Raw genomic sequence first — 26,880 nt, 5'->3', positions numbered from 1 at the left:
GAATGGGACCCACCTGAGATGGGGTCATGGCTCACCTAGTGGGTCCCGACCCACAGATTGAGAAGCTGGTATAGACGCTATCCCACGTCCAGCCATTAGGTGGAGCGAATGATGCAGTCTCACGGAATAGAATGCTAGGCAGTGAATGGAATTCCCTGAGTGTGGACTGCAACAGGCGCGCCCCCCGCCCTCTCCTGCGATCGATTGCTCGGCGCTCGCCTGAGCAGCCCGGCCCCGCCCCCACCCGTCGCCCCGGCGGGGAGTCCCTCCTTCTCCGCCTTGCATCCGCGCCTCGGCGCTCGGCTGGCGGCCGTCCGTCCGTGCGGAGGCCCTCCTTCCGGTCTCGGCCCGCGCGGACGGTTGGGGCCGCATTTGGCCCTTCGGATGTCGTAGCCGCCCTGCCTCATCGAGGGCGAGGTGAGGAGCCGAGCGCTGGCTGGCTGGCGGGGCGCAGCCCCTTCCCTTGTGGGGCGCCTGGCGGCGGCAGCGGCGAACAGGCGCTGGTGCCCCTCCTGCCCGCCCCGGCCCCCTGTGGACGACCCTCCCTGAGTCAGCCCTCCCCCCGCGTCCCCCTCCTTGCCACAGGGGAGCCCGGAGGCCCGTCCAGGCTCTGGAAGGGCATCTCCCGGGGAACCCCGGGGGCTGGGCTCCTTCTGAGGCCCTCTGGGCACGGGGCGCCTCGTCCAGGGGTGCAGCAGGGATTCCCGGGGGGGGGGGGGTTGCTTTCCTGGGCTCCCTGAAGATGCTGGGTGGGCTCTCCTCCCGCTTTTCCCTCAGGGTGCCCTCCTTTTCCTGGCACAGGGCGCTTGCTCTGGCTTTTGTTTTGCCTTTCACAGCTGTGCAGCATGTACACCTCGAAAGGTAAAGGACACACACAGTGTCTCTGCAAAGGTTTCTCTCACAACACTGTGTCTCTAAAGGTCTGTGTGTGTCTCTCTCTCACACACAATATCTCTAAAGATCTCAGACACCCACTCAAACACGCACAGTATCTGTAAAGGTTAACATACACACACACATACACACAATATCTCTGGGCATGGGTTCTTTCTCTCTCTCACACAGTATCTGTAAAGGTCTCACACACAAACACACACTATCTCTGTGAAGGTCTCTCTCTCTGTCACACACACACTATTTCTGTTTAGTGGGAAACTACCACTTGGCAATTATCTGCTTGTTACACTGCTGTTGACAGTGAAGAAGCCTTGCAGAGGCAAAAAAGGAGGAAGCTTATTCCAGCTGGTGCTGCAGCTGTGTGAGTTTGTGTATGTGTGTCCTAATGGCCTTTATTATTTCTCTCCTATGTACTGAATGATGGTGAGAATCTCACACCACCCTGGTCTACACCTGCAGCAGAATTCAGGTAGCATGCTGAGGTGATCGAATTGGCTTTGCTGCTGGAAGATGATAATTTTAAGTTCTTTGATGTGGCAGACATTTGCAAATAGAAAATCAGGGCAGCACAGACAGGGCTGAGCTAGAGCTCCCTTCAGTTGTTCAAGTTAATGCAAGGGAATAGGCTGAGATGAAGGCTGCAGTTCTGTGTAAAATTACCTGGGAGTAGGCCACATTAAACTCAGTGGGACTTGCTTCTGTATAATGCATGGGATTGTGCTGTAAGCTTCTGCTATGGAATTTATTTAACCCATGGTGAAGGAAGGGTTAAAGGTTTAGTAAAGGATCAGTGAAAGTGATTGAGTTAAATGGTTCATCCTGTTTAAAGCTGTTCTCTGGATCTATTTCAGGGCCATATTTTGCACAAACAACAAGAGAAAAAGCTACTTTTCCTTTGTTAGTACAGTTTTTTAAATCATGTTGCTGTGTGGCATATTGTTGTTCTGCGATTGCTGAGGCTTGGAGTGTGCTGATATTTTTGGAGTCTCTGGGCCACTATGGCAACAAGCTACACACCTCCATTTGATGATGCCGGAGAGGTGAGAGAGGGCTTCCTGTGCCCTCTGTGTCTGAAGGACCTCCAGTCATTTTATCAGCTTCAGTCTCACTACGAAGAAGAACATTCTGGAGATGACAAAGATGTCAAAGGACAACTCAGAAGTAAGAGAGCTGCTTTTGACTTTCGTGGTGTAAAATATAATCTATTCAAATGTTTATAATGTGTTGTCAAATAATTGGACTATCTTACTGAACCATTTTCACTCTTTGTAGTAATGTGCAGACTTTTGAGATAACATACAACTCTTGATTAGGCAGAGTGGAAAGTAATTACCAGTTGTACAAAGTGAAAAGATACAAATGCAGTTTTCATTCACATTTGATAATTTCCTGTTGGTGCACTTCAGTTTATCCCACTAAAACACACTGAGTGCAGGGTTACAAACTCTTGTAAGATTCTAGTAACTCAAAAGAAGTTGGGTAAATCTCCCTGCATTAAAATAATTTGATTAACCTGAGTTAAGGGGCTTAGGAGATCTAGTTTTAATAAACTGACTTTGGCCAACGGCATTCACTGTACAAGAATTGATGGGAGGCTTTTCAAGGCAATCCTGTACTAACCACTTCTAGTACAAACATACTGATGTGATGTAGTCAGACTTCTGCGTGTTCCCAGCGCCAGAGTTGACAGCAAAATTATATAACTCAAAAACGAATAGAACATAGCAATGTTCCCCTGGTGTTCACTGCAATAGGACTAGTGGCTGTTAGTCATGGAGTAGCATGCTGATGATGCCCATGTCAGGTATGGAAAGTCAGATTCCACACATGGTGACAGCAGAACACTTCCACGCCAGTGAGTATCCTATTCTACTGTATGTACATGACAGATCTCCATAGATACAAACACACCACAACAACCTCACTAATGTGAACCACTCTGGCGCAGACCTCAATAACTAAAGTTCTCCAAGGATGCCTAGAGATTGGGGTTTAAATCTTCTTATACTAGTGCAGTGCTTCCCAAATGTTTTAGCACCAGGACCCACTCTTTAAAATGACGCTCTGTTGAAATCCTGCTAATTGGGTAAGAGGCACTTTTTCAAGTGGGTGCTCCTTTTTTTAGCAGGGGGAGAGTAACTGGCCCACCTCACCCCAGCAGTGTCTGTTCTAGTGGCTGTCTGCTGGTATTCTTTTGCATCTTTTTAGATTGTGAGCCCTTTTGGGACAGGGAGCCATTTAGTTATTTGATTTTTCTCTGTAAACCACTTTGTGAACTTTTAGTTGAAAAGCGGTATATAAATACTGTTAATAATAATACTGTTAATAAATCCACTTAGCTTTACAAGACACACACAAAAGTTTCAGTTTACCAACCCCTCAAGCCTCTGTTTTTATCATTCTCTATTATGGTGGGGGGAGGGGAAGAATTGCCTTCTGGAGCATTTGTGGATCATCTCCACAGTCATTGGATCGGGACCATTCTGGTGGTGTTGCATTCCCTTTGGCCAGCCCTTAAAAGTGGGCTGAGGCATGTTTACCTACTTGTGGGCAAAAGCACACATGCTATTCTGTTTCAGTTTCCATAGGCTCAATACTTTTTCCTTGTCAGCTTCTCAGTTTTGCAACCCACCAAAAATTCGTTTGTGACCCACTGGCAGGTCCCAACCCACAGTTTGGGAACCACTGTACTAATGTGTTTGAACCAACTTGTCTTTAATTAAATGTTGAAAAAAAATCATGTACATCAGTGTTCTTGGTCTGTGGAAACTTCACTTCTTTATTTAAGAAAATCTTCAGTCTGTTTTTGCTTTATTATGGTAACAAGTCCTCCTGTCTCTGACAGATTTGAGGTTTTTCAAGCAGCAAAATAAGTGTAACATGAGTGAAAATGGTAGATAAATGAAATTTGTGTAATATGATGTGCTTTTTCTGTCACCTTATTGACTGTGAATTGAGTATGGTCAAAGATATCTTCTGAGGGGAAGATAGTTAAGGAGATGGTGTAATTGTTCCGGAAGCTGGCAGTGGTACTGAAAGTATTTTGGCCATATCAGAGATGCAATGCTGCTTCCAGGTTTACTTTTATGAGTCTGAGTTCTGTTGTGATGTTACTTGGAGTAACTAGCTCTTGAACAAATGAAACAAAAATGTACATGATATTGTCACATTTGATGTGGATTTGTTTCAGTAAAACATTTTCTGTTTGGTATCAGTCTTGGAGCTGTTTGCGACATAACTTTTTAAGCTTTATGATTCTACTTTTACAAGGTGTGCAGTATCTAAAAAATGCTCTGCGTTGAAAGTTAATTCACGTTCTGATTCCAAAGATCAAGTACTTCCAGATCAGAGGAACTAGTTATTGTCTTGGTGATATTGATGTATTAACCATCACTTGATGATGCATTCTGACAGTCACTCTTGGAAACGCTCTCAGGAGATGAAATGTGGCATGGGAACAGGCCTTAGTGGCCACACAGTTCTATTAAATAAACAAATTAGTAATGAGCTCAAGAATAGTTGAGGCAATAAAAGTACAAAAGAAACATTATGTGTTGAACATGTATGAAGTGCCTTTTCTGTTTAAAATACCTAAGGTCTCTGCAGTCAATTCACAATGGCTTGCTGAAGGTAAGTGGTTGTGTTGAAGTGTTAATTTCTTCACTTGTTGCAAGTTGTTTCCCAGCTCTCAGAAGGCTGTTAAGTGCGTCATTGTTCTACCTTTTTAAAGTGCTCGTCTCCTGCTTTGTCCGGTGTTCTCTTTTACAAATTGCTTCCCAAATTAATCCTCTGCCTCATGGTACAAAATATTCCTGTGAGCAGCCAATAATTGGACTGATTGATTAACTGGCACATTTGTATTCCCAGAAGGTTGGACCAGGTAGGAGTATTTTTCCAGGCTTCTGTTCTTGTGTGAAGCATTTACATATAGTTCTTCTCAACTGCATAGATGGGTTTTTGGGTATTGTTTCTTCAAGCATCTGTTTAATGCTCACCACATTTTAGTGTAGATGGGAAAATAGCTCCAGTGTGTTGCAGGTGCAAAAGATGGGAAGCAGACATTGCCCTCAAATGTATTTACCATGCCTTGGAGTCAAATACCACAAGGAAGTTCAGGAGAAAAGACAGGTGCCTCTTACAAGTACATTAAACTAATGGATACTTTGTGATCTCTTTATCATTTCATTATCTTTCAGATCTGGTCCAAAAAGCTAAAAAAGCAAAGAATAAGCTGTTGAAGCGTGATGATGACCGAACTGATGTGGGCCCCCAGGAGCACTATGAATCTTATAGCTATGGTGGAGTGGATCCCTATATGTGGGAACCTCAAGAATTAGGTAAACATTGAATGTTGCATATAATGGAAAATCTTCACTAGCTCCCTGATCTCCAATGAGGTCTATCCATAATGAACTAAAATTGCTGTGCATAAATAACTCATTAAAATAGAGGAAATTAGTTGATTGCTGCAGTCTTAATGTAGTGCAAAGTTATTCATTTTAGTTCACCTGGACAAAACTACACAAGCATTTGTAAGAACTAAGCTAAGCAAAGTAGCTTGGCTTTGTTCTTGAGTATGCTTGTGTAGTTTTGTGCTAAATTGTGATCTGGGTTTTCCCTGTCCTTTACAAAGAAAAGTGTAACTGTGTTGGGTTATTGATTATGTTCTTAAAATGCACTGTGTGCTTTGTTGATCTTCTTGCAGTGTTGCATCTCTGACATCCTTAAATGTGTGCATGAACTAATGAACAACAATCTCAAGCATGTCTTTACCATGTTGGCCTGCTTGTCCTAGCACCCATGTTTTACTGTGGTGTACTGTTAATGCTGCGGCATGTAGAACATTTGCAACTGAAGTGGCACATTTACTGTGTGCAGCAGGGCTTCTACTTTCTGTGTCCTTTCCTTCAGAAAGCAGCAGTCTGCACTGTCCAACAAGCTGCTCCTGATGCTTAGTGGTACTTCAGAACTAATCTTTAACACTGTGCAGAGGGCTGGGGCCAGGATAGAAACCATAATACAGTTGTGCCCCAGAATCCATGGGGATTCCATTCTGGAACCCCATACAGTTAAATGTAACCGCAGATAATCAGGGACGACCCCCTGCCCTCTAGAGGCGAGGGGAGCTGGGCTGCCTTCAGAGGGTCTTTTGAGGCCCACAGAGGCCATGCACAACCACCCGTACACCCCTAGGGGACTTTGAGTCATGGCCTTAATTTTTGAGCAAACATAATTATGTGATGCTGTGAATAGCTAGCCAGCTGTTTCAATTTTGTGTTTGTTTCTGTGTATAACCCTGAGAAATACGAGTAATGCTGATAGTCATTGCTGTTGCTTTTTGCATTTCTGGAGGTAATATGCAAAGCTTTGTTCATGCATACTTAGTATTTGGTTTTGCAAATCCTTTCTAAGGGTTTCTATATATAATGTAGGAGATTCTAAAACAAAATTTTTTTCCTGGATTGCAGTTGGCTAGGTTTTTAATACTAGTCTGACAGCTTTGCTCTTGACTCGTTGATAATATGAAAATTGTGACTCAAGCACTTGCGGATACCATGATTAATAAAATGGCTTTCACTGATAATTGAGACAGCTTACAGTTGCCACTGTGTTTTGCTGTTGTTGCCTTCTAAAATACTTTATCTTACTGGCAGAAGAGCACTATTTATCAGTAAGGACAACATTGGGATGCAGTTCCCCTCCTGAACAATACTCTGGAAGTGTCAGATATAATTGAACTTTGAATTTAAGCTGGAGTGGCAAGTGAGAGCTAGAGACAAACAAGAACATGTACCCTGCCGATTAACTAAAGTTGAATGAATCTAGAGAGTTCCCTGACTGATGATTTCTTACCAGGTGCTGTGAGGAGCCATCTTTCTGATTTTAAGAAGCACAGGGCAGCCAGAATTGATCACTACGTTGTGGAAGTCAATAAATTAATAATCAGGCTAGAGAAGGTAAATAGGCTGCTCTTTGATTTTTCTCATCAGTGTGCAGAAATCCTCTTTGAAACATTTGTATATATGCTATAGTGTTGTTTCTCATGACTACTGTGCTATATGTCATATTTCAATGGAATAGGGAACTTTCACTTTTTGTTTGGTGTTAGTACTGTCTGGTGTTGTGTTTCTGAAAGTTTCCTGTCACAGGGGAAAAAAAATAGATTGACCCTCTCTGGCATTAATGAACTTAGAGAAGTATCTTCTCCTATCAAGTCTGAAGACATGAAAAGGAAGGGGGAAAATTGGATGGATCTTCAGCTTCAGTTCATAAACGAAATACTGATGAAGGCTTGCCATTGTGGCCCATTGAAAGCAGTGTCAATTAGCACACAGCTTCCACCTCCTAGCCCAAACATTGCATGTTCAAACAGAGAGTGGGATCATGAAGGACTGTGTGCCATCCTTAGCAATTACTTGCTTCTCTGTAAGGAGAATTTGGCAGCTAAGGCTTTAGTGTCCTTTTAGCTCCATTCTTCTCTTTGCTTTTGGTAGATATTCCTAATTTTAAAAATATACTGTTTTTAAAAATATAATTACCATAGACAAGAATGGTTCTAAATATAAAAGGGTGGATGAATAAAATATAGAACTTTGCTATTATGTCAGAATTAACAAGAAAGAAAGAGAAAAGACAAATGTGAAATATGGCTTTTTGTTCAGTCAATTTCTGTCCAGCACACAGGTGTACACATTTGATCCCTGTTGCGCATATGTGACATTGAGCAGAAATGGTTTAAAGCAGTTTAATTTTATTTTATCAAGCATCTGAATTTTACACTTCTGCTTTAGACTGATGACAATTAGGCATTTATATATACATTTTAAAAGATCATTCATTGTTTTGTAGCTTAAAGCTTTTCCTGATATCTGCTTCGTTCTTCTATTCATTTTTTTCAGTATGTTCTATTTTGGATACTGTTGTGCAAGTCTAATCTTATCTGCATTTATCATTGCAAAGATAAATGATGTTACTATAAAGAGATGTTTGGGAAACATATTGATTTTTATGATGACATCCAAGTCATTCTCAAAGAAATAACAGAAAAGCAAAAGGAGAACCTCTTTGTATAAAAATTTTAAAAAGTATACTCATCTACTAAAATGGGATCTCAGAGTTCTACTCAAGAGTTTGAGAACCCTGTAAGACTTTGCGTGAGTGCAGAGGGGTAGCAATGTGATTGCACTGCTGCCTGGAAGGTAAGGGTTTTTCTTACTTTCCTGGGGGTCACTATGGTTCTCCGGAGGGTCTGGGGAGCCTGTGACCCTCTCTGCAGTCTTCCCTGTGCCTCCAAAGTACTGTAAAGGGGAAAGAAAAAATCACTTCTGTTTTCGTTGTGAAACGAAGTGGTTTTTCCCCCTTTTTCCAGGACTTTGGAAGCGGGGGGAGGGCTGCAGAGGAGGTCGCAGGCTCCCCATGCCCTCTGGAAAGCCATAGCAATTGTGGCCAACATGTTGCTGCTGATTTCTTGGCCCCTTAAAGGGGAAATGCCTTTTTCCAGTTTCCCTAGGGCAGGGGTGTCCAAAGTTTTTGGTGGGAGGGCTACATCGTCTCTCTGACACTGTGTCGGGGGCCAGGGAAAAAAGAATTAATTTACATTTAAAATTTAAATAAATTTACATAAGTTTACATAAATAAATATATTAAAGATGAACTTATATGAATGCATGACAGTCTTGCAATAGCTCAAGGTCTATAAAAGGCCTTGCACAAAGCAAGGCCGGCCTTTCCTTTGCTTCTGCTACTGCATCACAGACGTGAAACAGCAAGCAGTGGAGGAAGCCCTCATCCCACAGTTTACGCAAGAGGTCAAACAGTCACCCTTACACTGAGAGCAGTTGCATCTGTGCGTCCAGTGCAGGCTCCAACAAATCTCCGGAGGGCCAGAGGCTCATTGGAGACTGGGGGCTCCCTGAGGGCCGCACTGAGAGGCCTGGAGGACCACATGTGGCCCCAGGGCCAGGGTTTGGGCACCCCTGCCCTAGGGGTTGTGATCCACCAGTTTGGGAACCACTGTATTAAAAAATTAAATGCTCTGTTGACTGTTTTGGAAAGATGACCCTAGTAGATACATAACCTTGACCCTAACTCCTTGTGGTTATTCTCTCTCATCAGCTTACATCCTTTGACAGAACCAATACTGATTCTGCAAAGATAAGAGGTAGGTGCAAATGTACTTGACTTCTTGCTATTTCCTGCTATTTATTTATGCCATTGTTTTGGTTGATGATGTTTGGGTTTTGTCATCCTATTTTAGCGATAGAGAAGTCTGTAGTTCCTTGGGTTAATGATCAGGATGTGCCATTTTGTCCAGATTGTGGTAACAAGTTCAGTATTCGGAACAGACGTCATCATTGCCGCCTTTGTGGATCTATCATGTGCAAGAAGTGCATGGAGCTTGTTAGTCTCCCCTTTGCGAGTGAGTACAGTATTCTGGTAGTATAAATCTGACACAGGGTCTGTGTCTCTGATATTATTAAACTCTGACAACACCTTTCAAACATATCTGTTGTTGACTGTGGTCACAACACCACAAGAACACAACACCACAATCTGTTGTTGTGTGGTCACAACACAACAAGAAGCACCACTATTTCACTATCGTTCTGTCAACTAGACCACTGTTTTTGGCCACTTTCAATTGTTGGTATGTCCTTCCAGGCAAACTGACCACCGCCAGCAAGGAAGTCTTAACCTCTCATACTAGCCCAAACTGCTCACCCAACAGCATCCATGGCTCTCGCCGTGGCAGCATCAGTAGCGTAAGCAGTGTGAGTTCTGTCCTGGATGAAAAAGATGATGATCGAATCCGGTGCTGTAGACACTGTAAAGACACCCTGCTCAAGAGAGAACAACAAATTGATGAAAAAGAGTATACTCCAGACATCGTGAAACTGTATGAGGTAAACTAACGTTTGTGAATAGGGATGAAGTCAAGAAAGGCTACCAATTACTTGTTTATAGGAATTATTATACTCTGTCACAGCTCATGTTGTGCTAGATCAGGAGTGGGCAAACTTTCAACTTTAGGGGTCCTGAACCTTTAATGATTGTATAGAAAACCAGCATCTGCTGAAATTCTCTCCTCTACACTATTGTTAAAGGTTCAGGAACCCTAAAGTTGAAGGTTTGTCCATCTCTGTGCTATATACTCATTAAGAGCAAAACAAAGCTATGCCAGTGGTTTACAGTCTGTATACAGTACACTGAATGGAAAGGAAATTAATAGGACCTTTAAATTGGTATTCTAAAGGAACTTCTGTTAGGTTGGCTGAGAAAATTCACACTAAAAATTTAGGAATGAAACAAGCATTTTTTCCATGGTTTTCCTGTCTTGTGTGCAATATATGTATTTATATTGTTGCTGCTATGAAGTATTTTATTTTAATCTATTGATTTTGTTGATTAAACAAGAAACTCCGACTTTACATGGAAAAGGTTGACCAGAAAGCCCCAGAATACATAAAGATGGCAGAATCGTTAAAGTAAGCCTGAGTGATTTTTTTCATATTTCTTTAGTACATAATGTACAGGAAGGAAAAAAAAGCCGGTGGTAGCTTTTTAAAAATCTAGATATTTGCTGTCTAGTTAATTGGAACGTTGAGTAAAACAACAAAAGGAAGGAAGGGTGGAATTGGTGAACATAATGGAAAAGCCACAATTGGCAGTATCCTTTCTGCCCCCTCTCTGCTTAACCCATTTCTGCCCAGCTCACAGGTGTACACATTTGATTCTTGTAGCTTATATACAACGTTGGGCAGAAATGGCTTAACATCTAACTTAAAGGAAGAGTTGTGACAACTCTGAGGGCTTAGTCGCTATTTTGATGTTTCAGTAGTCCAAACCAAAGATATTAAGCAACTGTTCTTTTTGAATTTTGTCTAATGGATCAACTAGTCTACCTTTGATTTTTTTGGTGCCTCAGAGCCCAATCTTATCCAACTTTTCAGCACTGATGCAACCACAATGAAGCCTTGAGATAAGAACACAAGCATTCCCTTACCTTGAGGAGCCTTCCATGATTGCCCCCACTCCCACCCTTGGATGCCGTGCTCCATTGGCACTACTGAATAGGATTGGACCCTCAATAACTGAACCTAAGACTCAGTTTAGAAATCACTTTATGATTTTTTGAAGTCTTTATGAGATTCTTTTGCCATGGTAGTTTTGTGTGATACATCTGTTGTCTGAATGTGCCCTAATTCAGTGAGAGCTGAATGTTGGTCAGTGGCGTCACTAGAATTCGCATCACCCGGTGCAGAAGGCCTGTGTGTCACCCCATGTAGTGGGCGGGGCAACACCCCAGGTGGGCGTGGTGATGTACCATCGCCCCATCCCCACTGGTTTTTTGGCTGTACTCTTGTTAGAACACGGATATTTCAGTGTGGATTGTTTCATTGCATTCTGCATGAAATTACGCATTGATTGATATATAACATGATGGTATTATACCTCCAAATTCTGATTTTAGGGATTTTGAAAACTTGTAGAGTCAGTTCTCTCTCTCTCTCTCTCTCTCTCTCTCTCTCTCTCTCTCTCACACACACACACACACACACACACACACACACACACACACACACACACACACTCTCCTCTGTGTCAACTTACTAACACCTTATAGCAGCAGTTCTTAAACGTTTAGCACTGGGACCCACTTTTTAGAATGACAATCTGTCCAGGACCCATTGGAAGTGATGTCATGGCCAGAAGTGACATCATAAAGCAATTAAAATAAATAATTATAAATAATTAAATTAAAATAAAATAATTAAATAAGGGGGGCAATCCTGTTCCACCAAGTGAATCTACTCTGAAGTAAGTCCTATTGTGGTCAGTGGGGCTTACTCTCAGGAAAGTGTGGGTAGGATTGCAGCCTGTGAGCCCAAGCCTATGCATGTCTACTCTGAAGTAAGTCCCATAGTGGTGAATGGAGCTTACTCTGTAGTCTCCCTGCAATAACACCCCCCCCCCCAAAAAAAGAATCAGTGAGATTTCCAGCCCTCCCAGTGCCCAGTTTAAATTTCTTCTATTTCAGGCATATCAGCATAAAGACCCACCTAGCTTTGCAAGTGCAAAATAGAAAACTTTCCCCTTACCATTCAAGCCTCCTTTTGGGGGGGGGGGGGGTTGTCATTTTTTAAATTTTCAGATGTTTTTGTGGATGAGGGCAGCCAGTTAAACATCCATTTTCAAAGTATATATCATAGCATTAATTTTCATTAATTGTCAGCATTGAGGGGAAGATGCTGTCCAACGTTGAGGTTGCTCCAACTTTGAGGTTGCTCCTCCATTTTCTTGACTGGGACACATCAGAACAGAAGAGGAACAATTGACAGATGCCCCTTTCATGGCATTGTAGCAGTGCTGAAAGAGGGATGCTTTTGTAGCATCCTCTCCTGCCCTACACTTCCATGAATAGACTTCGTCAGAGGCCTCTGCGTCTTTGCCCAGGTATCTGAGGAAGTCCAGTTGTGGATGGGGAATGCAGAACAAGACAGTGACATCATGAGTTGCCCAGTAGAGCAGGGTGTGCTATCGCTGCCCATTTTGGAAAAATTCAGGGTTTGGTCAGTTGGGGCCCTGGGATGTTTGTAAGCCCTTAGCAAGTGCCTGATCTGGCCAGTCGCTGACATCACCTCTGACTCTGTCCCTTCCCAAAATAACTGCAGCATTGATGAGAATAGAGAAATAGGCCAAGAGTTGTGGTATTAATTCCCTTGGCCTGTGCCTGATGGTTTGTGTAAATGCACCCATTTTCTTCCAGTGCTGGGGAGACAACCTACAGTCTTGAAAATGCAAACAGTCTCAGGATGGAGGTACAAAGGATGTATGAGTTAATAGATGCCTTAAGGTATGTGACAAAACTTGAGTCTTCTCTAAATGTATGCTGCCATAGGCAGCAATTCAAGCATTATTTTAAATAGTTGAATAGCTACAGGCGTGACAGAACAAACTGCCCCCCCCCCAACTTGCCCCTGAAGCATCTTGGCTCCCTGGCAGAAGAGAGCAACTCTGTCACCCTGACAGTAAAACTACACCTTCCTATCAACTTGCTCTCTCTTTCAGCTGACTTTGACACTACTTCTGAGGCAACCTGGATGTTGTTGGGCTGTTTAGCCAGGGGCACAGCCTCTGTCTCCCCACTTCTCATAGTGGATTTTGTCAGGAGTCCATGATAATGACACTGCTTTAGGAAGATTAAGCAATGGCAAAGCTTCAGTAGCTCTGCTGACTTCTTGCAGTACAGTCCTGTTGTCAAAGAGTGAGCAATTCATGAACATTGATGACAGCATATTGTCTAATTTATACGACAAGCTAATTACACTACACTACCCACCATATTTCAACAATGCCCAACAGTTGCTCTAACGATGAAGACTTTACATGTTGAATCTGAGAATAATTTAACATTCTGTATTGTACTTGTATGTTACACAGAACTGGCTGTTAATTTGGTGTTGCTGATGCATTTTTTGTTTTGCTTCAGCAAGAAGATTCTGACTCTGGGTTTGAAAGAAGAGCCACAACCTCATCCCAAAACATTGCAACTTCAGAGAATGATTAGATACTCAGCCACACTTTTTGTGCAGGTGGGTTATCTATGAAGTATGATCTGTTCTTAGGCATATGGTATATTGTCTTTAGAAACTTATTAGGATAGAAGGAGACAAGCTAATATCATTTTTCTAGAGTATTTTAAAGTTTGGCATCCTGATTTAAAACTTATTTACACATTAGAAGAGCCCTGCTGGATCAGGCCAAAGGCCCATCTAGTCCAGCTTCCTGTATCTCACAGTGGCCCACCAAATGCCCTAGGGATCACATGGTGCCCTTCCCTGCATCTGGCAATCAGAGGCAACCTGCCTCTAAAACCAAGAGCTTGCACATACCTACTATGACATGTAACCCGTAATGAACTTTTCCTCCAGAAATTTGTCCAATCCCCTTTTAAAGGCATCCAGGCAAGATGCCATCACTACTTCCTGTGGCAAAGAGTTCCACAAACTAATTACACGCTGGGTAAAGAAATATTTTCTTCTGTCTGTCCTAACTCTCCCAGTACTCATCTTTCATGGATGTCCCCTGGTTTTGGTGTTATGTGAGAGAGAAAAGAGCATCTCTATCTATTCTGTCAATCCCCTGCATTATTTAGTAGTTTTTAGTTTAGTTAGTTAACCTTTATTGGCATTATAAATATTACAGCAAACAACTGACAACAAGTGGAACAATACAACCGTTATCCACTAGACTAGTTCAGGAAAACTAAATAGAGAAAAAAGAAATAGGATCTAGAAAGAAAAGGAGCCAGAAGGGACAACCTTATCCTTTCAGTAAAACAGGTGTTAGATGGAAAAAGCATTATTTAGTATGTCTCCATCTTTTGTGTGTTTGATGTACATATTGGTCTTTCCAGTTTCCAGCTTCCCTACTTGGTTTCCTGTAGGAGTTCTTCTGTACTAAAAATGACCAGGTGAATGGCTGTTTACAAGCCCATTGAAGATCTTAGCATTGCATCTTTCTGTTGGGAATTGTTTGAACACAATCAGAAATGTCCAAAAGCTAGCTTTGCAGACTACTTATTCTGCTTGTTATCATCAACTTGTTATCCTACAATGCTTTACAGCAGGGGTGTCCAAACATTTTGACAGGAGGGCCACGTCATCTCTCTGACACTGTCAGGGACCAGGAAAAAAAAAGAATTAATTTACATTTAAAATTTGAATACATTTACATAAATGAGTTTATTAGAGATGAAACTTATATGTATGATTGAAGGTCTTGTAGTAGCTCAGGGCCTATAAAAGGCCTTGCACAAAGCAAGGCCAGCCTTTCCTTCATTGCCACTGCTGCATCACACATGTGCAAGTAGTGGAGGGAGCCCTTGTCCCACAGCTCAGGTGAGAGGTCGAACAGTTGTTCTCACACTGAGAACAGTTGTGTTGGGCCAGCACGGGCTCCAGCAAGTCTCTGGAGGGCCAGAGGCTCATTGGAGACTGGGAGCTCCCTGCGGGCCAAATTGGGAGCCCCCGAGGGCCGCAAGTGGCTCCCACGCCAGGGTTTGGGCACCCTGCTTTACAGTAAAAAACCTTTATCACTTGAACTGAAAATGGAAAAGTAGTGCTACTCTGTCTTCCTTTTTAACTCTGATTACATAGTCTGCTGCCATCATTCCCTTACCTGAACATGCATTTGCCACTTAAGAGCTATGGAATTTTATCTGCTGTAGTTAAAACATGGGTAAATGAAGTACATTTGAAGACTGATCTATGCTTCCATTTCGACTTTAAAGATACGCAAGCAAAAGAAAGTACTGCTTATGGATAATGTCCACACAATGGATAATTCAGAACTTTGCTTAATACACCCTTCAAGGGTTAAGTGGGTGACAACTGGGAATAGGCCTTTTCTCAGGATAACCTTATAATAACCTCTCTGAAATTGTTTGCCTGCACCTATGCTATTATCTGCTATGTGGTTACTACTTTTTCTTCTGACTTTCAATTGAATTGATCTGCTAGTTTTAATACTGCTGTTTTGTTTGACACTGTATTTTAAAATCATTTTTGGCTTTCATTGACATATTTCTGTTATGGATTGTGCGAAGTATGAGCTGGTTTAAGCCAGGTAGAAAGCCTTCACTCCGAAAGCAGATGTATACTTAAGGAACAGAGCGCCTTGGAACATATCCTCAACCCAGGGATTATTATTTTTTTGCAAAAAAGGCACACGGGATAATAAGCTTTTCACTTCCACTCCCCCCCCACCTTTGTTCATTTTAATGACCTTATTTAGGGGTGAAGGAGGTAGTCTTTTTGTTGTTGCTGTTGAACCACTGGTAGCTGGAATCCCTAGTCAGTCTATAGCAAATTCTGATCTATGTTTTTCCCACCTCCCAATATGGACTGTACAGTTGTCTGTAGTTTTTAGTTCTCAGTAATCTATAAACCAAACAGCCTTTTTACCATGTAAGTAATATTCTAAAAAATTTCCTCAGGAAAAATTGCTTGGTCTGATGTCCTTACCAACCAAAGACCAATATGAAGAACTAAAAGAGAAAAAGAAGCAGGAATTGGACAGAAAACTACAAATGGACAGACAGGTAAATATTTCTAAGAATTGTTAATGTGTTAAGATTTTTGACTATATAATATTCTTCTGAAATTTCTTTTAAATCATTGTGCAGAAGCTGGTAAAATCAATGGAACCTATTTCCCATTGTAGGATCAGAGTACTATGGTAATTATGTACTTCACCCCTCCCTTCCCATGTTGCTTTCATGGGGTGGGAGCTGCTGCAGTGCAACTTCCTACACCCCTTGGGGCTACATGGAAGGAGCCTGCACTGCAGTGTTGGCCCTCCTGGAAAATAAGGTAGTACTGGCAAGGAGAGAATTGCAGTGTGGTCTCTTCCCACACAGTCTGCTGCTTATTGCATTCCGTGAGGAAGATGAGAGAGACCTGTGCTGCAGTGGCTCCTCTGCCACAAAGGGAACATGATGAGGGAAAGACAGATACTGCTGTCATTGGTTTTAAATTCCAAAGGAATTTAGGAGCATGTTCTAATATGAAAAATAAGTTGACTTGGGCTGCAGCCGTATACACAAGAGCAAGGATAGTGTAGTGGTTCAGGAATTGGACTTAGACCTGGAAGATCAGCCACGGAGCTTTCTGGGTGACCTTGGACCAGTTGCTCTCTCTCAGCCTTGCCTACCTCACAGGGTTGTTGTGAGAACAAAAGGAGGAGAGGAACTATGTACATCACCCTGAGCTCCTTGGAAGAAGGGTGGTATAAAAATGTGAAAAATGCTGTTGTAATATTTTTTGTAATACTGATTAGACACAGAATGTCATCAAGAACAATTATTCTTGATAAAATTAGATGCCACTGAAGAATGTTGTTTCTAGACCTATTCTTTGAATTTTTTTTGGTTTGGCTAGGCAATACTTGAAACGCAGAGACGACTGGAAGAGAAGCATATGGACTCTGGTTCTCGACCCTCGGTAGCATCTAATGGTGAGATTTCCCGGCCCAAAAATGTTGCAGTAAAGAAAGCTGAAGGTTGGCTTCCCACTGCCAGCCTATCTCGCCAGCAGGAATTTACAGACCCGCTTCTTCAGCAGATTGACAATATTGCATCCTTCATTAAGCAAGCGAAGGAAGCAAATCGTTTAGATGAGGTTCGGATGCTACAAGAGAACCTGCGACAACTTCAGGATGAGTATGATCAACAGCAGACTGAAAGAGTCATTGAGCTCTCGAAAAGGCAAGCTGAGATGGAGGAGATGCAGAGAGAACAGTTGCAGATACTTTGTGAAAAGGAATGGGAGAGAGAGCATAAGAGAAAAATGTCTCAGCATGTACGGACTCATTCCCTGGACTTCAGAGAAGTGAAGCACAATAAAGCAGAGTCAGGGAAAGAGAGTCTGAGCCAAATAGCACATGTTTTGGACCTAGATACCACTCAGAACAAAAGTAATCCAGCGTTTAAAGCCTTGTCACCAAGTGGCGATGACCAGGCGCCAGCTCATGAGAGCCCAGGCTTCCCTGGTCCACCTCTGGAAGTCCAAGATCACCTCAGAGTAATGGAGCAAGAAAAGGCTGCTCCCCTAAACCCTTTTGAAGAGGAAGAGGCCATGACTAGCACTTTAAAGAGGGACCCTGATAATCCTTTTGCTGAAGACTCTTCCCCAGCCGGAGCCTTACCACTCCCAGCTTTGCACAGTGGTAAAAAAGAATACAACCCATTTGAAGACGAAGATGGTCAACAAGCGAACGGAGTAGCTGTCTGTGCTCCAAACCCCTTTGAAAATACTGTTGGAAATCCATTTAATGGACCTGTTGGTAATCAGGAATCTGGGAATCCATTTGAGGAGTCTTCATCCATGAATCCTTTTGAAGTTGATGATGAGAATGAGGTGTCAGGAGAAGACATCATAGAAGAGGAACTGCTGCTCCAGCAGATAGATAATATCAAAGCTTATATTTTTGATGCCAAACACAGTGGACGGCTGGATGAGGTAGAAGTGCTGACGGAGAATTTAAAAGAACTGAAACGCACATTAGCAAAGCAGAAGGAGAAATCCGCCTGCTGAACCAATGACTATATCCAGGCACGCACAACTTTACAGTTCCTTATGTGTCTCACAGGCAGGGCAGGTGGAATTAAAATGAGAAGCATGTAGCAAGAGGGTCATCTTGGGGGGGGGGGATCTAACCTTATGCACTTTGGTATAGGCATTTTCACTATTCAGACTTTGCAAATAACATCCATGCTGAAATCTAAAATTATTTTACAGACCTTTTAAAAAAAGTAATCACAACTCCCCTCCCCCCCCACAAGACTTTTTTGACGGCAAGGTCTGTTGAATACTCCAGAGGGCTGACAGGGAACCTGATGCTTCCTGCGAAAATGCAGGAAACTGCTCTCCTTCCCTCTCTGCTTGGTTGCTATTGCAGTATTAAGAGACCAGCCACCTAAGCTGACTTTTCCAGGAACAAGGGGCTGGGATTGTCTGTCTGTTACCTGTGTCAAACATGCCTCGCGGAAATAAGATGGGGTCGTTAGCAGATGCCCTTTGCTACTGTTATCAGCTAAGAGCATGTGTTAAAAAGCAGGTTGCTGCAGTGCAGTGACCTGTACAATACAAGACAAATGATCTGATTGTGCAATACAAAAAGTATAAAGGGATTTTTAAAGTAGATGTGGTGATATAGATGCAGCATTGTTGTTTTAGAAAATTCATCAGCCCATCTTGCGATGAGCTCGTTTTTCTTCCCATTATGGTTTTCAAAGGGAACCTGCCAACCAGCCTAAATTGATTTTACTTTACTTTTATGAAGGTGGAGATTTTTTTGCCCTTCCATAGAACTACAATTCCCAGGATTCCTGGGGTGCAGAAGTGATGGGAATGCTATGGTGATTTCTGCTTGTGGTGTAGACATGTTTCTGAATTTGTAGGCTGTTATCAGATACTGTGGGGAAACATGCAGTGTAACAAAACCAGTCAGAGTGGGGGCCAATTTCAGTCTGCAATTGATCTGTTTATAAATGGCAATAGAAATTCTGCCCATTAGTTTTAACCAACATTTAGCTACCTCTGTCAAAGTTTGACACCTTTCATTGAATATGAAAAAATACTAAAGAAAATCAGGCAATGTTTTCAACTGCTTTATTACTTTATAAACCTAGAAAGAATGCTTATGATTCTGGAAACTAGGCAGGTTGAGTATGAAAGCCCCAAGACACTGTTGGTGTGCAACCACCCTTTATTTCCATGGAAGGCCTGCACTGTTCCTTTCTCATTTGAAAGGGTGAAGGCAACCAGTCTTCTTGATCTCCCCTTCTCATATCTGAACTGGAACTTTTGCAAAAGGTGAACAGGATTGTGAAGGGACTATTGTCTAATTTTTTTTCTGGCTTCAGTTGTACTGAATTAATTTTATTTGGTCACATTCAGTCTTTTGAGAGTGAACAATTTAAATGTCATACTTGAAGAGTACAGTGGACTTTTGGAGGCCAAATTCTGCTTTGGTTGGGGGAATGGGAAAAAGGCCTAACAATCCAAACAGTTTTGCAGCATTAGTTGTGAGAATTTTGCTCATGTTTGAAAATGTGGGCAGAAGTACTACATGGAGAAAGGAGGGACTTGCCTGAGAGTGGCTGGACACTAATATTTGGTTATAGTTGTAAATATAATAATGCAACATGTTGGCTATAGAGATCTCTGGAAAATGTTTACAGATACATTTTGTTACTAATAGGGTGATTAATATGGTCAAGACCTAAGGCAGCACTTTACTTACTAGGTTTTATGAACTATAAATTCATCTTTTTCTCCTTCTGTTGGGGCTTTAGGCTATTCAAAGGGAAAAACACATTCCTTTTTTTTTCTTTGTTGCGGGGGAGGGAGGTTGGCTTTACTGAAATTAATTTAACATATCCGTCTTTCAGCCAAAGCCGTTACTTCTCAGTGGTGGCTTATTTTAAAACTGCACTCAGAATTGTGTGCCTCTATCTTGTGGAGACTGACTATTCATAGTCATAGTGATAAGGGCAAATGCATACATTTTTAATTAACATTTTTCTAACTGGGAGTGGGCTTGTGGTGCTTATAACAAACCTGACAGAAGTGAAGCTGAGTATCAGGTTAACTGGAACACATGACTGGTAAATTCAGTAAAAATACATATGCACATAACTAGTTTAGCTGAGTCCTACAGCTACAGATCAGTGGTCTATCTAAAGCAAACCAACCTGCATTTAGTATAGGCAGGAAGGCACTAAATTCACCTGATATCCTGTGTATAACAGCCAAAATAAATGTTCAGTGGCTTTGTTTGTTTGTTTTTTTTACTTTTGAAGTATTTCTCTTTGTTACATGCATTCTGCCTTGTTTGTATGTACTTTATAGTCTAATACACTAAGGCAAACTTATAGTATTGATGTACTTTACTAGTGGATATGTTGGTTTGTAGCTCCATGAGTGCAAGTCAATGTGAAATATAGCTAGCCTTCTTCATAGGATGATGGTAGACCATGTTTTGACAGTCTTCCATTTGTACTACTGAATTGACACTACGAAGAGAAACCAAACCATGCCATTGTGAGATTTAACATTGACATCTGTTTATACATTTGCATGCATTACTCTAGCTTGCAGGCTTTCTGATAAAATAAAATAACACGTTTGTTTTTGTGTGTATGAGTAGATTGATTTGACGGAGGGATGGGAAATCTTACGTCAAAGTCTTTTGGTGCAATCCCAAAAGCCTCTTACATGTGAACAGCTGGGTTCTTGCTACCTCCTAAATAGATATCTAAATGGAAATAGAGATACTTTTCCAACTTGTGGGGAAGGGTGATGGTGATAGAAAATGCAATTACTAGAAAATAGTTTTGGTTCTTGTAAACTCAAAAAGTCAACATAGCTAAGACAAAATGGCACTGGTGAATTTTACAAGCTTGCTTCGCTTAGGAGAACTGAACCAAAGCTCCAATTTAACACTGCACTCATCTTCCATAATAATACGCTAAAGCCCAAGTAATCTACATCAGAAACTGTAATTGCAGAATTTGTTGGTTGGGTAGCAATAGGAAAGGGCACTGAACATCTTTTTCTTTTCCTTCTTTGGTTTAACTCCAACAGGCATGGATTTTCGGTCATAGGAGCTAAGGGCTTCCTCCTTTTGACACACCAAAGCAGAGATAGTTAAGTAGCTGAATGCCACACACTGCTCTTTTTCTGGACTGCTGCACAACTGACATTCATATAGCCCTGACATAATCCAAAGACTTATTAAAACTAGTAGAACTCCTGTGCCTCAGGTGTTGCTTCAGTACAGGGGGAGCCTGTCCCCATGACCACATGTCCAGTTGTGTAAAACAAGTTCTGTGTTAGCCTGTAATTCATTAAAGCAATGAACTGAGACAAAGGTTGTTTTTGTATTTAAAAAGAGATGCTAGTTACAATGTAATCCCAGAAAATCCACAATAATAACACATCTGATTTTATTTTAAATGGGTTGTCCCTTGTATTAAGTCTGGCTCTTCTGCTGTCACTGAAACAGACTTTTAACAGAGTACTTGATATCAACAGAACTTGATGTTCTCCTCAGGGCTAATGTGGTCAGTGTCTTGTCTGGCAGTGATCAGTCTAAATTTTAATCCCTGCTGTAGCATAACTTCATGCAGAAGTGGGTTTAGGAGGTGTCAGTTTCTCTCATGGCCATCTTATACTTGCCAGTCATCTCCTTAGGTAATGGCACCTTTCCAGGGCAGGGAACTTGCCCTTCAATTTCACACATACATTGCCGCAAGTGGTATTTAAGGGGCCCAAAAGTTGCAGGGTGGCGAAGCTTCATCTTTTCCTGTGCTTCCCGCTGGAGTGTTTCCCTATGAAAAAAGATGAGTTCAGTAAGGAGGGCAGCAATAGTTATGACAACAGTCCATGCACCACAGTAGCCTAACAATTTCATGGTTGAACACTTATGCCTTTACAATTCTGTAGCACCTGTTGCATGCTCTAATCCCCCTCAATTGTCTCATTTCTGCAAAGCTTCTGAGAATGCTTAATCTAGCTGCTGTAGTGTGCTGCTTTGGGGCAGCAGTTGGTGAAAAAGGCTGGGATGGCAGAGCCATTTTATCAATCATCCTGCATCATAGGACAATTCTAAGTTTGTGTGATCTGGATTTGACAATAGTATTCCATCTTTTCTCCCCTTTAGGGGGAGAATCCACAATCTGGACTGTATGAAATGCTTCAGAAGCTTTTGATGTGTGATGGCACTTAGTGTCACTTGTAACAAATTGCTTACGATAAGTAAGACTTGCTTCCATGTAATCAGGTATGGGCACTTGGAAAAAGGTTTATTAAATACAGTTTTTGAAAGGTTAGATTTATGGTTGTTAAGGGGATATATAGAGATAAACAGTCCATCCTCTGGAAGGGTAGGTGACTGAATTTTTAAAAATGGATAAAAACTACTTGTAAGCTAGTGGTCCTATAAAGCTTTACAGTAGCCACCCTATTTGCAGGTCATGTCTGCAAAAAAGGGGGAACAACAGGACTTGAAGGGTTGCTGGCCCGGGGTGAAATCTTTGAAGATCTTTGGATTATCAGACTACTACCATTCTACAAAATAACATACCCCATCCTCTCATTTTTTGCTTACTTACTCGTTTTTACCAAGAATTTTCTTAATGTGTTGTGTTATCTCTTTGTTAGTCTTCTCTTCCACATCAACCAGCACTTGCTCTCCAGTATCTGCAGAAGAGAGAGTGCAACAAGAAGTATTGGAGATTTCCCAGGAATTGTCTCCATTTAGTGATTCAAGTTCCTGCTGTGTCTCACTTACCCTCCAACTCTGAGGTGCAGTTGGCAAAATATCAAACCCAACCTCGTTTCTTTGCCACAAGTTATTTATTTATTTATTTTTCACATTTTTATACTGCCCTTGGAGCACTCAGTGTGTGTGTGTGTGTATACAGCACCATGCTGGTATGTTGCACTAGCACCCTGTCATGCCAGTATAACACTATTTTCAGATCTATTTAGTTTTGGAAGTTATACTGTGTCCTTGTCAGCAGATCACAGGGTGGCTGGCTTACAGTGAAATTAAAAAACACAAGAAGAGACCCAACAGATCAGCCCAAAGACCTTTCTAGTCTAGATACCCGCATCCTGTTGCTACTCCCTTGGACCTGGCATTCAAAGGTAGCCTACTTCTAAAACTAGGATGTCATACATACCCATCATGGCTTGTAACCTGTGATGAACTTTTCTTACATAGTGGGTAAAGAATTTCTTTCCTTATTCTAAGGGAATCTTAAAAAAAAATTAAAAACTATACTTAAAACAATTTTTGGAGAGAACTACCCAAACTTAAGGAAGAGAAATTACACTGAAATTTTTGATATGTTGCAATAAAGCCAAGTCTTCAACTGCTGGTGAAAACCACAGAGAAGGAGCCAACCATACCTCTAGGGCCAAAGTGTTTCACAGCATAGGTGCCACCACTAAGAAAGCTCTCATTGCTCAATGAACTTCCAGCAGCAGCTCAACCCACAAGACAGTTGGCAGCAAAGGCATACACCAGATCTTATCCTGGCTTTTAAACTTTCCTGCCTCTCTTCTGTCTTTGGACATATGCCATCAAAATAGGTGGCATATGTCCAAGGAGACGCACTGGCAACTGGTCAGCCTACTAGAGGTAAGTATATTTTTACTTATCTCTTGCAGGCTCTCCAATTGATCCCCTCCCCACCACAGGATGCAGCATGTACCTTTTTGACATGGCTGCACTGGCACTGCTGGCAAGGGATAGGATTGGGGCCTTGGTCTGAGAAAGACTTTTCCATTAGCAAGAAAAACAAAGGGTCTTCCCATGCACTTCAGCAATAGCTAAACAAAACAACACACACACACACACACACCACCTACCTAAATAGAATTTTAAGAATGGTGAAGGCGTCATGTTCTTAAACATCACAATCTGCAGCCAAGGGTTTTTGTACTGAATCTGAGGTATGTTGAAAAACACAAATTTTCTGTTGAGAGGGGGGAAAAGCAAGAATGAGTTCTGTAGGATTTTTTCATAGAGACATCTCAAATCACAGCTTACACCCACGCCTTGGATGCTAGGCCTTGAGGTGCTGATACGGAGGGGAAAAAGACTTGAGCTATAGATTCCCATAGTTTCTATGCTATGCCATTAGATATTTGATTTTCTCTGTAAACCGCTTTGTGAACTTTTTGTTGAAAATCGGTATATAAATACTGTTGTTGTTATTCAGCATCCCCACCTCAATATACAGCTCACATCTGTAGCCATTGACTGCCGTGTTAAGAATCACGGATCATGTGCCATGGCCACAAACCTAGCTTCCAAGTACAGGTCATCACACTACATGCAGTTATATAAATCCACAGCTCACATAGGTCCACAGACTACCCCATTCATTTATTTTTTACATCATTTATATTTCACCCCAATGTCTTCAATATGATTTACAATCCATTTCTTGTGACATGAGCAGTCATGAGCTAAGGGTAGCGTGGTGGATAAGAGCCTGAGCTCTACATGACAACTTCTCCAGCAGGAATCTCACCTCTGCCATGTGCTCAGTAGGTGGCCTTGGGCAAGTCACTCTTGCATCCAGTGGATATTTGGAAGTAATGGTCTTTCTAAGGACAACATGGGAAATGCTTTGCACAGTCAGAAAGCACTGTACAAATGTTCTGTATTTTCTGTACAAGTTGGGCAACCCTTATCTGGAATTCCAAAATACAGAGTATTCCAAAATTTGGAACTTTTTTGAGCGCCAACACGCATTTTTTTTTTAAAAAACTTTTTTGCCTTAAAGAAATAAAACCACTGTGTTTCTTGCACAAAAGCATTAAAAATATTGCATAAAATTACCTTTGGGTTATATGTAAATAGGGTATATGAAACACAAATGAGTTCTGTGTTTAGACTTGGGAGTCCCATCCCCAAGATCTCTGTTTTTGCAAGTTATGATTCTCCAAACAGCTTCTGGTCCCAGGCACTTTGGAAAAGTGATGCCCGACCTGTACAAGCAACTTCTACAGAACTCCTTGCCACAGGATGTGGTGATGGCATCTGGCCTGGATGCCTTTAAAGGGGAATTGGACAGATTTCTGGAGGAAAAAATCCATCACAGGCTACAAGCCGTGACGGGTGTGTGCAACCTCCTGGTTTTGGCAGGAGGCTACCTCTGGATGCCAGATGCAGGGGAGGGCACCAGGATGTGCTCCCTGAGGCAAGGTGGGCCACTGCGAGACACAGGAGCTGGACCAGATGGGCCCTGGGCCTGATCCAGCCAGGCTCTTCAGTTGCAGGGCATCCATTCCCTGCCACAAGCGTCTGGGGAAGCCCAGCAGGGCTCACCTGCCTCAGCCTACAATCCTGTCCACACTTTCCTGGGAGTAAGCCACACTGACTCTAATGGGGCTTACTTCTGAGTAGACATGCACAGGATGGGGCTCCCCACCACCCTCCCTGCGGGGGAGGTCCTCACCTGGCGCCGTCGCCGCGCTCCCCGCACGTGTTGTAGTTCACAGTCATCACCTTCACCGAGTCCTTGAAGACAACGTCGCCCTGACTCAGGTACTGCAGCGTCCTGCGGATGGGGAAGCGGCCTTTCATCGGCATGGCTGCACTGCTGTGCCCAGCCGCGGGGAGGCGGGTCTCAGCCCAAGCTGGGAACTGATCAACCCAGGTTGTAACGCGGGGGGGGAAGAGGAAGTTCAGAGGACCAGTCGGGTCGCAAAGCGATTGTGGGAAATGTAGTTTCCTGAGTGGGAGCGGCCAGAGCGTGAGGACTGCTTGCAATGCGGTCTCCGCTCCGCCTGACTGCTTAGACCTGCCGCGCACGTGAGACAGGCAGCCGCGTTCAGAGGGCAGCCCTGCTGCGCAGGACTTCTCCGAAGTGCCAATGGTACTTGCTTCCATATAGGTAGGCACAGGAGTGCAGCCCTTGCCTACTCAGAAGGAAGTCCCATGATAGGCAATAGGGCTTGCTCCCAGGCAAGTGTGGATAGGACTGCAGCCTGTTGCGAAGGGTCTGCTGCTGCAGTGCAGAACATTGTGGATCTTCTGGTTCTCATTCACTTTCATGGGGAGACCCTGTAAAAGGCGCAGTCCTCTAGATCAGGGCCGTTGCCTGCTTCGTCAGATGGTGCCTGCAGCATACTTGCGTAGGGACTTCCTTCTCTGCTCGCTCTTGGGGCCCCCTGCATTAGTGCAGAAGCTGGTAGCAAATGTATTAACTGCAACGCAGGTAGTGGCCACTTGGAACACGACTCAATGAATTCTTGATCCTCGCAGAAGCAGCTGCATGGAATCAGAGGCAGCCTGTCTCTACCTTGCACATACCTACCATGACTTGTAACCTGTGACAAACTTTTCCTCCAATGCCTTTAAGAGGGGATTGGACAAATTTCTGGAGGAAAAGTTCATCACAGGTGACAAGTAATAAGAACATAAGAGCCCCTCTGAAAGAAGCCAACGGCCCATCTAGTCCAGCTTCCTGTATCTCACAGAGGCCCACCAAATGCCCCAGGGAGCACACAAGACAACAGGCACAACCTGTGTCGCGGTGCCCTCCCCTGCACCTGGCAATCTGCCTCTAAAACCAAGAGCTTACACATACCTACTATGACTTGGAACCCATAATGAAATTTTCCTCCAGAAATTTGTCCAATTCTCTCAAAGGCATCCAGGCGAGATGCCATCACCACATCCTGTGGCAAAGAGTTCCACAAACTAATTACATGCTGGGTAAAGAAATATTTTGTCATGGTAGTTATGTCTACGCAGAAGTAAGTTCTATTGTGTTGAAGGCGGCTTACTCCTAGTAAAGTTTGTATAGGATTGCAGCTTTCCATTATATTCTCATGATTTCTATATGCAGACTACATAAATCTTCTGCATAATCTCAGTTGTCATATCTGTGTGCAT

The 26,880-nt window shown here is 42.6% G+C and overlaps 2 protein-coding genes across 2 annotated transcripts; one reads left to right on the top strand and one right to left on the bottom strand.

The window, feature by feature from the left end:
- The first annotated feature begins 303 nt into the window (after positions 1–303).
- On the top strand, positions 304–20,593 carry RBSN (rabenosyn, RAB effector). Its single transcript, XM_066613699.1, has 12 exons — positions 304–417; positions 1,749–2,058; positions 5,094–5,234; positions 6,754–6,854; positions 9,013–9,058; positions 9,155–9,316; positions 9,559–9,800; positions 10,312–10,382; positions 12,665–12,751; positions 13,388–13,490; positions 15,896–16,000; positions 16,839–20,593. The coding sequence occupies exons 2-12, from the start codon at positions 1,896–1,898 to the stop codon at positions 17,991–17,993; spliced, it is 2,376 nt and encodes a 791-aa protein (XP_066469796.1). The 5' UTR covers positions 304–417; positions 1,749–1,895; the 3' UTR covers positions 17,994–20,593.
- MRPS25 (mitochondrial ribosomal protein S25) lies at positions 19,057–25,654 on the bottom strand. Its single transcript, XM_066613700.1, has 4 exons — positions 25,439–25,654; positions 23,841–23,947; positions 22,577–22,664; positions 19,057–21,793 (listed from the first exon to the last, which is right to left on the bottom strand). Exons 1-4 carry the CDS (start codon positions 25,570–25,572, stop codon positions 21,601–21,603), a joined length of 522 nt encoding a protein of 173 aa, XP_066469797.1. The 5' UTR covers positions 25,573–25,654; the 3' UTR covers positions 19,057–21,600.
- Positions 25,655–26,880: the final 1,226 nt, after the last annotated feature.

The sequence above is a fragment of the Tiliqua scincoides genome, chromosome 2 (genome assembly GCF_035046505.1).
Source record: "Tiliqua scincoides isolate rTilSci1 chromosome 2, rTilSci1.hap2, whole genome shotgun sequence".
In the NCBI taxonomy this organism is placed as follows: domain Eukaryota; kingdom Metazoa; phylum Chordata; class Lepidosauria; order Squamata; family Scincidae; genus Tiliqua; species Tiliqua scincoides.
The sequence above is the reverse complement of the archived record's forward strand: the minus strand, read 5'-3'. Positions and strand labels throughout refer to the sequence as shown.

What these genes read in the sequence shown, in the direction of transcription:
- MRPS25 (XM_066613700.1), bottom strand. Translation starts at nt 25,572, where the DNA reads ATGCCGATGAAAGGCCGCTTCCCCATCCGCAGGACGCTGCAGTACCTG. An exon ending in GAGCGCGGCGACGGCGCCAG is followed by an intron (nt 23,948 to 25,438) that starts GTGAGGACCTCC and finishes CCCTCTCAACAG; the next exon opens with AAAATTTGTGTTTTTCAACA. An exon ending in ATTCTTAAAATTCTATTTAG is followed by an intron (nt 22,665 to 23,840) that starts GTAGGTGGTGTG and finishes TCTCTTCTGCAG; the next exon opens with ATACTGGAGAGCAAGTGCTG.
- RBSN (XM_066613699.1), top strand. Translation starts at nt 1,896, where the DNA reads ATGGCAACAAGCTACACACCTCCATTTGATGATGCCGGAGAGGTGAGA. An exon ending in GAGTTAATAGATGCCTTAAG is followed by an intron (nt 12,752 to 13,387) that starts GTATGTGACAAA and finishes GTTTTGCTTCAG; the next exon opens with CAAGAAGATTCTGACTCTGG. An exon ending in AACTACAAATGGACAGACAG is followed by an intron (nt 16,001 to 16,838) that starts GTAAATATTTCT and finishes TGGTTTGGCTAG; the next exon opens with GCAATACTTGAAACGCAGAG.